The sequence below is a fragment of the Aegilops tauschii genome, chromosome 5, assembly GCF_002575655.3.
Source record: "Aegilops tauschii subsp. strangulata cultivar AL8/78 chromosome 5, Aet v6.0, whole genome shotgun sequence".
Taxonomy (NCBI): Eukaryota; Viridiplantae; Streptophyta; class Magnoliopsida; order Poales; family Poaceae; genus Aegilops; species Aegilops tauschii.
In genome coordinates, this window is record NC_053039.3 from 479,300,706 (window position 1) to 479,311,732 (window position 11,027).

Genomic DNA, 11,027 nt, shown 5'->3' on the forward strand with positions numbered 1-11,027 from the left:
CCTGGTTTATTGGTCTCTTTTCGCATTTTGTGCTAAATTTTGATCTTAGATTGAACTAACAAAATGTTAATGTATGTAATCAAAAATAATATCACAAGAAACTATGTTTAAATACAAGTCCACCGATATAATTTTTGATGGCATGCAATATTATTATTTTAGTTAAATCTATGATCAAAGTTTGGCACAAAATAGTAATATGAAGACTAATAAACCAAGACTACTACCATTATGGCCAGCCTAATAAATTCAAGGAGTATTTTAACCAATATATAACAAGTCTCTGCAATCACGTGGCTGTTATACTAGGATTTCTCAACGCTAGCAAGATTAAAATAAAATCCCCTAGTTGACCTCCACATGAGAGTTCTGGTCAGATCTCACTCGCGACGCCGTGCCGGAGCAGTCGAGCAGAGTACCAAATGATTTGAGCCACCCGCCGGCGGCTACATGGCTTCGCTGCTCACAGCGTTGCTGGGCCGTGTGGTGGCTAAGGCCGGCGACGCGCTGGTGTCCGAGCTGCTGCGGGCGTGGGGGCTGGACAAGTCCCGCCGGAAGCTGGAGCGCTACCTCGCCGCCGTCCAGTGCATCCTGCTGGACGCCGATGCCAAGAGCCGCACTAACCCCGCCGTCCTCCGCTGGATGACGGACCTCAAGACTGCCGCCTATCAGGCCGACGACGTCCTCGACGACTTCCGCTACGAGGCGCTGCGCCTCCGTGCCGACGCCCAGATTCGCCCCCGCTCCAAGGCACGCAAGGTTCGTCCTATCTGTAATCTTCCCACTCTGGCTGGTTCTGTTCTCAGATGAGGACCCGTTTGGGTGCTCTGTAATCTGTAAATACACTGTATAGAAGTGAATGCATTTCCTCGTTTGGCTGCATTGGTGATGAGCTAGCTCTGTTTTCATTTTAAGTCACTCTGTCAGGTGTCAACAAACACTTGAATATATTTTGGGCCCGTTCTTGTATAATTTCACAAACATTGCAGACAATTTCTTGCTCAGGCTAGATCTGTTTTCAGTTTAGGGCCTTAATTTGGAAACCGAGCCTTTTAATTTCAGTTTAAGTTTTTAATTTGGAAACGGAGCCTTTTAATTTCAGTTTGAGTTTGTAACTTGGAAATTTAAGCTTTTCAATTTCAGTTTTGAGTTTTAATTTGGAAATGCAGGCCTTTTGATTTCTGTTCTATTTGTTTCATTGCAGGTGTTGAGCTACTTCACTGCCAATAGCCCAGTTGTTTTCCGGCTCTCCATGAGCAGGAAAATGAAGGACGCCCTTGAAATGATAGATGAATTGGTTGTGGAGATGAACAATTTTCACTTCATACAACATGCAGAGACACTAAGCGTCGATAATCCGCAAACACACTCTCAAGTCGATGAATCAGAGATTGTGGGCAGACAAAATGAGAAGGAACAAGTGGTGAAGATGTTGCTCGATCACTCTGACAGCGACACTAAGAATAATGTCATGGTGCTTCCCATAGTTGGTATGGGCGGAATTGGTAAGACCACCCTGGCCCAACTTGTGCACAATGATCGGAGGATGAAGCATCATTTTGAGTTGGTCATATGGGCTTGTGTCTCTGACAAGTTCGTTATCGAAGAAATTATCCGATCTGTAATAGAAGTGACCACGATGAACAAGTGTGATTTAACTCAAATGGAAGCATTGCAAAAGAAACTTGGTGAAGTGCTGGGTAAGAAAAGGTACCTCCTAATGCTAGATGATGTTTGGAGTGAAGATAGACAGAAGTGGGATGACATGAGATCATTACTATGCTCACATGCTGGCTCAGGTAGTGCTATAATTGTGACAAGCCGCAGCAATCAAGTTGCTTCTATCATGGGAACACTTCCTCCACATCAGATATCACTTCTAAGTGAAGATCAATCATGGGAGCTTTTTCAGAGGAACACATTTGGAAGGGCAGTGGAAAAGCAGGAGGAATTGATTTCAATGGCTAAGAGTATTGTCCAGAAGTGTAAGGGGTTGCCTCTTGCTATCAAGACCGTAGCAGCTTTGCTTCGCTCGAAGCATCACAGGCAATGGTTTTCTTTTCTGGATAGTGATGTTTGGAAGGATGACATCCTTAGAACTACTGGAATTGTACCTGCACTACAACTGAGCTATGATCACTTGTCATCAGACGCACAAATATGCTTTTCCTTCTGTGCTATTTTCCCCATGGATAGCCCGATGAACAAGGACATGTTAATCCAGCTATGGATGGCAAATGACTTTATTGCATCAGAAACAAGAGGCCAACAAATTTTTGATTTGCTAGTTTGGAGATGTTTCCTACAAGAGGTCGAGATTCAAAAGAATCCGCTCTCCGGATTTCGAAATGGGTTCGATCAGTACATACGTAATGATGATTTCATGCACCGACCAACTACTTGCAAGATGCACGATCTCATGCATGATCTTGCTGACTCCGTAAGTGGAAATGATTGCTCCATCCTGCAAGAATCTTCACCACATCAAGAAATTCTACAAGGATCCACAAATGCTAGTTCATTACAGCATGATGTTCGACATTTGTCACTTGATAATGTCAGTTATCATACTATTGCCACCATGGAGGAAGTTCTAGCTCCCCGGCCCCGCACGATATTAGTCTGAAAGTCGACCAAGACTCCGCTGGATGAGAGAGAGTCCCTGAGTATAGGCAAATCAAAATTCATGTCCTTGCGAGCATTGAAGACCATCTCAATCAAGATAAATATGACGAACTTGAAGCATCTTCGCTATCTGGACTGCTCTTATTCTCGTATGTCTGCACTGCCTGAAGCCACTACCATATTGTATAGCTTGCAAACATTGAAGCTTTTTTGTTGTGCAAACCTTAGGAGATTACCAGAAGGCATGCGATACATGAGCAGTCTTCGCCACATCTTCCTCGTTGGGTGTTATCGTTTGGAGCGCATGCCACAAGGTACTGGTCAGCTGAGTTCTCTGCAGACATTGACGAATTATGTCATTGATAGTGATCCAGGTCGTGGAATTGATCAACTGAAAGATTTGGATCTAGGTGGTGCTCTTTCTTTGACTGAGCTGAGAAAAGTGCATAGTGTAGAAAATGCTAAACAAGGCAATATGTCCGCGAAGCACAATTTGAAAAGATTATCACTCAGTTGGGCGAATAGACCTCCTTATGGATATGAAGTAGACACTAATGCAGAAGGAATATTAGAGGCCCTTTGTCCTAACAAAAGGCTTGAAGTTTTACTGTTATCTAATTATACTGGTGCTAAACTGTCATCATGGATGCACAACTCTACAGTGTTAGAACATCTCAGTGAACTTTGTCTGAGTAGCTGCAAGAACTGCAAGGATCTTCCACCATTATGGCAGCTACCCTCTCTTAGGTACTTGAGTTTGAATGGTTTGCATAGCTTGACAAGTATATGTGCTGGTAATGATCATACAAACATTGGGGAATCCTGTATTTCTCTACCACCCTTCTTTCCTAAATTGGAAATCATGATAGTTTCTGACATGATTAAGCTAGAGAGATGGCACCAGGAGGTGCCAGGACAAGTACCAGCTATATCATTCCCTCAGCTCAAGAAGCTAGATGTTTCTGCATGTCCAATGCTCGCAAGCATGCCCAAGACGCTCCCTTTGATTGAAGATCTGCTGGTGACTGGGGCAAATGACATCCCTCTTTACCATCTGATGAATATGTCTGTGCAATCTAATCTTGAGTGCAAAGGCTACATTGAAGTTGGTTGGCGGCTTATTCACCTTCATTTCTCGAGGCTTGGTGACTCTAACGTGAGACTGGGACTCCGAGGTTTGAGGGAAAATGTAGAGCACTTTGAAGAGGAGTTGAGCAGAATACCTTGCAGGTTTATTAAGGTGCTTGATATAACAAATTACGACTGTCTTTTCTCGTTCGAACTGTCCCAAGTACAACAGAATATATGGGACCATTTTGGTTTTGTTGAAAAACTGTCAATTGAAAACTGCAATAATATAGTACAATGGCCAGCGGTAGAATTCAGGAACATGAATTGCCTTCGAGTTCTAAACTTGATTGATTGTTCCAACTTAACTGGATCACTTCCATTAGCAATATCTGATGAAGAAAATGACCACCTTCCTCGACTCCAGAATCTTAGTATATCATGTTGCAATAATTTGGTGGAGGTACCAAAGTTGCCTGCATCTCTTGAAAGTTTGTCGATCCGTTGTTGTCCCAAGCTGGTTTCCATGCCAAGAAATCTTGGGAGCGTAAAAAAATTGAGAGAACTCTCTCTGATTAGGTGCGATGCCCTGACGGCATTTCCAGATGGAACGTATGGAGTCACTGCACTCAGGACGCTGGTGATGGAGTGGTGCCCAAGGGTAGAGACACTACCAGAGGGACTCTTGCAGCAGCTCCCAACCCTCGGGAGGCTACGGATCACAGGCTGCCCTAACTTGGAGGAGGCCTTCTCAAGCAGAGGCACTCACTGGAATTTTGTTGAAGCAATTCCAAATAGATCAGTTGGCAAATCCATGCGCTGACTGCTTGGGTTACCTTCAATTGGGATGCCTGTGCCTCGTGGGTTACCCGTTCGAATGAGGTATATGTACCCTCTTCTGTTTAACTTGTTCTCTCATTCTTGCAAAATGATACCTTGATCCAAAACTCTGCACAACAATTAGTAACCCAAAGGCACTTGTATGTATCAAAATTCTAAAGATTGTTCTTTTTTTGTTTCAGGTATCTGTTATCACGCCCAAATGAATCGCATTGGGTACTTGCATTGCAACAGTAAGGGAGAGGCCTTCCTTGTACAAATCCAGTGAAGTTTATACTTGCTAGTAGGCGAGTTCATGACATGTTGATCTGCAAACGCAACTGTTAGGTACACACTACTTTTGATTCATGAATACGAGATTGGACGACGATGCCGATCTGCAAACGGAACTGCTTGCTCCTGCTATGCTGATTAGCAGGATTTTTGTAAAATACAACATCTTCCTGATTAAATGTTTGTTCTCCAACTCAGCTGCTTGCTTAAATTAGATACATAGTGCACCAGAGGAGTATTTGTGATTACTTCGGGCAGGGATGCATACATACATGTGTTTTGGAGTTAGTATTGTTTTATGAGGCTAGGAGTTTGTCCTATTGGAAATTAAAGAGGCCGCGTGGATAGTACATTTGAGAGCATCGCGGAGAGTAAAAGGCCTCCGGACGCATGCAGTTCCACGGCAGTTTGAGAAACAGCTGTCCAGGAAAAACAGAGGAGCACACACACACGGGTTTCAGGCACCTTTTTTTTGTTCTTCTTTCTATGTTCTGATGTATAGCAGTTCTTGTACAGGGTATTAGCCCAGTTCAATAAGAGTCGTTATATGGGGAATGGTACACTGTAATAGCTACAAAGTTAGTATAAAGTTGGGTCATCTATTTAGGAACGGAGGGAGTACAATATAGTATTTGTTTGAAATAGTCAGTAAGGATGTCCAGGCATCATTATTTCCATGGTCTTTATGGACAGAAATGAGTAGGCGTATATCATCTATACATATGTTGCAGGGTGCATTGTATATACTGAGTATGTTTGTTCAAAAAGGCAGTGAGGATGTCTTGAAAAGTTGCTTGTTTCTCAGGCACATAGCTTATTCAGTTACGCGGACGCTCCTTGTACCCTGTTTTAGATTGACATTATTAAGATTGTGGCGAGGAAGAATCGCATATTGATATTGCAGTTGATCTTGAAGCAATTGCGGTTACTATATGAAAGATTTCATTGACTGAGATTTTCTTCAAGTATATGAAGAATGCAATTGACTGAATCTGCTGCCTGTTGGAATCCCAGGACCAAAATTGTAGTGCAGCTTGCATTGGTAGCTTGAGCAGCACGCTTGCAGTTCCAGAGCATACAGATACAGTGTGCACTTATGTGTTGTCAAACATAGTACACATAAGATGGATCATTTGATCTCAATTATTAATACCTGCTGTAGTTGCTTGGCCAGAAAAGGCACATGGGCACTTCTTTGACAAGATTGACACAAATTACACGAAATTGGTAGGAGAGTAAAGGTGCTGTTTTTGTCGTCATGAAAAGACAAGTAAGCACCTGCGTATTTTTTTTTACCACAAGTTGCCCTATTGTTAATTTGCAGTACAATATAGTACTATAGTTTAGTTTTGTATTGAGCCTTTATGCTTATGTTGGATACAAATGGCGCTTGCAACAATGGTGTTTGACTAAATCCACCTCACTGTAACCGATTAGCCGGCTGATCCATGATGCACGCATGATTCCAAAACTGGAGACCGATCAGACAATTGAAGGACCGGGAATGCTCTGATGCTCATAAGAAAGTCCGCCATTTGATTTAATTGGAGCTTGTGCCTTCTGATTTGTACTCCTTTTGTTTATAACACAAGAAGAAATCATATAACTTCGTTAGATTCTTTGCGCCGTTCAGTTTGCTGCATGCAGAAATCGCCGCTCTGAACACACGGCTCAGACGCTAATTACGCTAGGCCGCGGCCGGCTTGTCACTGCAAAGTGCAGACGTAGAAAGGAACTAACTCCCCAGAAAACAGCAGAAGATTCAGCCACAGAACACACATGCACAACTGAATCTCGTCCTTCAGAAAGTACCTCAGGAATCTGCGCGGCTTCTCCCCCCTCGGACCTCTTCCACCCCGCCCCTCCTATATAGCCCTCGCCCCCTCCACTTGGCACCGCGTACTCGCCTCGCGAACGCGACGCCGGATCTTGTCGCGCGCGCGCACACACTCGCATCGTCGACTGCGTGCCATCGATCGCCGGCCGGCGAGTAGGTAGATTAGATCATGGCGACGGAGGCGGCGCCGGAGTGGCTGGAGAAGGGCGACAACGCGTGGCAGCTGGCGGCGGCGGCGCTGGTGGGGCTGCAGAGCGTGCCGGGCCTGGTCATCCTCTACGGCAGCATCGTCAAGAAGAAGTGGGCCGTCAACTCCGCCCTCATGGCGCTCTACGCCTTCGCCGCCACCATGCTCTGCTGGTGCCTCTGGGGCTTCCGCATGTCCTTCGGCGACCGCCTCCTCCCCTTCGTCGGCCGCCCCGACTTCGCTGGCCTCGACGCCGCCGGCTTCCTTTCCGCCCAGGGCTTCGCCGGCGCCTACCCGGCCGCCACGCTCCTCTTCTTCCAGTTCGTCTTCGCCGCCATCACGCTCATCCTCGTCGCCGGCTCGCTCCTGGGACGGATGAACTTCCGGGCATGGATGATCTTCGTGCCCCTCTGGCTCACCTTCTCCTACACCGTCGGCGCCTTCAGCGTCTGGAGCCCCAACGGGTTCCTCTTCAAGGCCGGCGTCATGGACTTCGCCGGCGGCTACGTCATCCACCTCTCCTCCGGCATCGCCGGCTTCACCGCCGCCTTCTGGGTCGGCCCGAGGACGGCCAAGGACAGGGAGGCCTTCCCGCCCAACAACATCCTCCTGACTCTCGCCGGCGCGGGGCTGCTGTGGATGGGGTGGACGGGGTTCAACGGCGGCGCGCCCTACGCCGCCAACATCGACGCGTCCGTCGCCGTCGTCAACACGCACCTCTGCACGGCCACGAGCCTCCTGGTGTGGCTCATCCTCGACTGCTTCGTCTTCGGCCGCCCCTCGGCCTTCGGCGCCGTCCAGGGCATGATCACCGGCCTCGTCTGCATCACCCCGGCCGCCGGGCTGGTGCAGGGCTGGGCGGCGATGCTGATGGGGCTCGTCTCCGGGAGCGTGCCGTGGTTCACCATGATGGTGCTGCACAAGCGGTGCCGGGTCCTGAGGCACGTGGACGACACGCTCGCCATCCTCCACACGCACGGGGTGGCCGGCAGCCTCGGCGGCCTCATGACGGGCCTCCTGGCCGAGCCGCGGCTCTGCCGGCTCTTCTTCGGCGACGACCCGCGGTACGTGGGCTTCGTGTACGCGGTCAGGGGCGGGCGCGTCTCCGCGGGGTTTCGGCAGATGGGCGTGCAGCTGGCCGGGATCGGATTCATCGTGGCGCTAAACGTCGTCGTCACCAGCATCGTGTGCCTGCTCGTCCGGGTGGCCGTGCCGCTCCGGCTCAGCGAGGAGCAGCTGGCGGCCGGCGACGACGCCATACACGGCGAGGACGCGTACGCGGTGTGGGGCGACGGCGAGACGTACGAGCAGTCCGTGCATGGCAGCCGGCGATACCAAATGACGGCCAATCCCATGTCGTCCAAGGTTGATGAGATCATCTGAGCAGTCCTATGCATTGTAAGATCGATACTAGTGCATTGTGGAGTATGTTTCACGGATTTGCTGTTTAGGAGTAGATCCTATAGTCCACCAACGAATGTCCAAGGAAAGTAGGAACAGCCTCCTCTACTGGTCAAACCCACAAGATGTAGTTTTCGATCGTTGAAGCAGTCCAAAGGGGCTGAGCCCTTGGATCAACATATAGCTAGCGATCCTCATCCCCAAGTTAATTGCATATAAGTATCATATTTGTGTCTAGGGTAACAAATTGGCACCAGTTTTCGCATTTTTTGTTTGCAGATCAGTACCGAATTTAGGGCAGGCCGCAACAAATCACACCGATTTGTGTTTGAACCGGTTTTGACAACGGAACTAATGACGCGTTGTGTGCATGTTCTTTTGTAGAAAACCCCCTTGCTCTATATTTGACTCGTGGCGCGTCGTGGGGAGTGCACCCCCACGTAGACACGAATCTCACACGAGCCCTTTTTTGCAAATGAGGTGCATGATTAAATATAAAGCAATGGATTTTTCTACAAATGAACATGCACATGATGCGCCACGTCGGCCCCTAACAAGTGGGCCCCACTCATTGGGCTGTCGAAACCGGTTCAAACGTGAATCAGTGCGATTTGTTGTGACCTGCCCCAAACTCAATACTGATCTACAAAAAAATTGAAAAGTGGAAACAATTCGTTACCCTAGCCACAAATGTGTACTTGTATGCAATTAGCTCTCACCTCCTAGGGCTTCTACTGTGAATCGGTTCGTCTGTCCGATTCCCTGCTAAACTCTTCGGCATGTCATGCTTCCCAGCTCGGCCGCTCCCCCCTCCCACACACACCTCCTCCGGCGGCTTGCGGTCTTGTAGTTCCCTCCACCGTCGTTGTGTTGGTGGTGCACCACGTAGACCCTGCTTTTCGCCCTGCTCCCGCGCAGTGGGCAATAGTCCATGATAAACGCCTTCTCGCTCAACAACAGAATCAGCTGGACAAACCCAGAGCTCTGTTTGCCTCGTCCAGATGCCGACCTCATGCCTGATGTTTTTGTAGGCAGCCGGGGCACGTATCATCCATGTGCACCAACGAGATGGTGTGCATTCGCTGCCTGGGGAGTCTGGCGCCTGCAAGCGGCCCCGCTCCCCTCTTGCGCCCTTGACGGCCTATGTTCAGCGTCGACGACTCGCTTCTCCCCCGTTGACGCCTCCCCATTGTGTAAGTGAGTAATGTAACCATTCAATCGACATTAACATTTTAGGAATTTATGATGCATTCAAATTGGCAAACAATTCTAGATTTTGTCATTTCAAACATACTTCATATATAAATTCTAGCTGATAACCGCTGATGCTTTTTCACGTTCCACTAGGCATTTAACTCGAAGGGGGTGCCCCGCAAATAAATTATCGAAAGGGTCATTAGGACCATCCACTTCTTGTGGTCGTTTTTATCAATGCCAATCCAAAGAAGCCTACTTTGAATCATCTTAACACTGAGCTGAAGAGAATCCGTGACTACTTAGACCCGCCTGACTGCTGGTGCTGATGGTTAGGCGTGAACTTCTTGAAAACTGGTCGTTGAGGAGAATTAGTTCCCTCCCAATGACTCTTCTTCTGGTCGAGGAGCTCAGGTCCATCTTGTGCTAACAATACATCTTATTTAGCGGGACATCTCGAGTCTTTAGAGAAAGGCAAAGTCTCTACTTATTAACTATATATGTATGCCCGTTATTAACTTATAGAGTAAAGAAAAAGCCCACTACATATCCCTATCTTCTGGATGGTCAATTGCCTCATTCTTGTTTGGAAAGTAAAGGCATTTGACCATTGTGTTTTTCCAACTACGTAGTATATCTGGGCCTGCATGGTTTTCACTATATAACCCAAGGCCTTCTTCGTTTCCGCGCGAGTATTCAATTCTCTTCAAGCTCGGGATTAGCGAAACATGGATCTGATGCCCATCTCCTTTCCCACTTTGCAAGGCAAAGAAACTTTACAAATTGGTAAACAAAAGCACAAGCAGGATAAACAGAGGCAAAATAAAATGACTACACCTTTCCGTGGTAGGCAACGAACCTCACGGAATGTGGGGATCTTTTACATATTCAAATTCCCGCTTTAATGCTTCGATAACATATCTAGAATCAGGTATCTTTGAGACTGGCACTCCCTCAACATATATTGTGTTTGCTTCGCTGTTTTCGCGTCAGTTGCCCAGGGGGCAGCTTACTGTAGGACACAATGTACATGCCCGTCGCATCTCAGATAATTGTTTCGGTTGCACCAATTCCAGCGGACAGAAATCGACATCCATGTTAACATTAATTGTTCATAATATGGGGAATTCCACAATGAAGGATGCCTGTTGAAGTCATCATATCACTGTTCCAACCTATGTTACACCAAATCTGAATCCTGACTACTTAGTGAATCGTGTGCTCTATGCAAATGTTTTTATTGAATAGAGTATTTATTAAATACATATACACAACAGAATGAAAATTTGCATGCATGTTTGCATGTTCAGGTGGATCTTTTCTTATGCATGTTGCACGTTGAGAAAATACTTATGTTAGTGGAAACTAGCTATTTAGATATGAAAAAAGAGGCTCTTATTATATTCACCTCTTTCTTCATAATATCTTGACAAGGGAGTCAGTTTTTTTTTTCAACTTCAACATTGTCAATTTGCAAAACGCTCTCTTAATTAGCAAACATGGAAAATCATTGCTAAAAGTAAGCAAGAAGATTTGTTTACAAAGAAACAATTATAAGAGTTATATAGAAATCGAAATAGTCTTCATTTATTTCCTAAAAAG

The 11,027-nt window shown here is 46.8% G+C and overlaps 2 protein-coding genes across 2 annotated transcripts; both read left to right on the forward strand.

The window, feature by feature from the left end:
- Positions 1-330: 330 nt before the first annotated feature.
- Positions 331-5,361, forward strand: LOC109755478 (putative disease resistance protein RGA3). The gene is made up of 5 exons (XM_073498205.1): positions 331-759; positions 1,205-2,440; positions 2,472-2,557; positions 2,854-4,575; positions 4,716-5,361. The coding sequence occupies exons 1-4, from the start codon at positions 451-453 to the stop codon at positions 4,514-4,516; spliced, it is 3,294 nt and encodes a 1,097-aa protein (XP_073354306.1). The 5' UTR covers positions 331-450; the 3' UTR covers positions 4,517-4,575; positions 4,716-5,361.
- Positions 5,362-6,682: 1,321 nt separating this feature from the next.
- On the forward strand, positions 6,683-8,336 carry LOC109755484 (ammonium transporter 2 member 5-like). Its single transcript, XM_020314389.4, has one exon. The coding sequence runs from the start codon at positions 6,813-6,815 to the stop codon at positions 8,211-8,213; it is 1,401 nt and encodes a 466-aa protein (XP_020169978.1). The 5' UTR covers positions 6,683-6,812; the 3' UTR covers positions 8,214-8,336.
- Positions 8,337-11,027: the final 2,691 nt, after the last annotated feature.

Bases quoted from the DNA above. Each gene is read 5' to 3' on its own strand.
- LOC109755484 (XM_020314389.4), top strand. From the start codon at position 6,813: ATGGCGACGGAGGCGGCGCCGGAGTGGCTGGAGAAGGGCGACAACGCG.
- LOC109755478 (XM_073498205.1), top strand. From the start codon at position 451: ATGGCTTCGCTGCTCACAGCGTTGCTGGGCCGTGTGGTGGCTAAGGCC. The intron at 760-1,204 runs GTTCGTCCTATC...GTTTCATTGCAG, and splicing joins CCCGCTCCAAGGCACGCAAG to GTGTTGAGCTACTTCACTGC. The intron at 2,558-2,853 runs GTCAGTTATCAT...TGCAAACCTTAG, and splicing joins GACATTTGTCACTTGATAAT to GAGATTACCAGAAGGCATGC.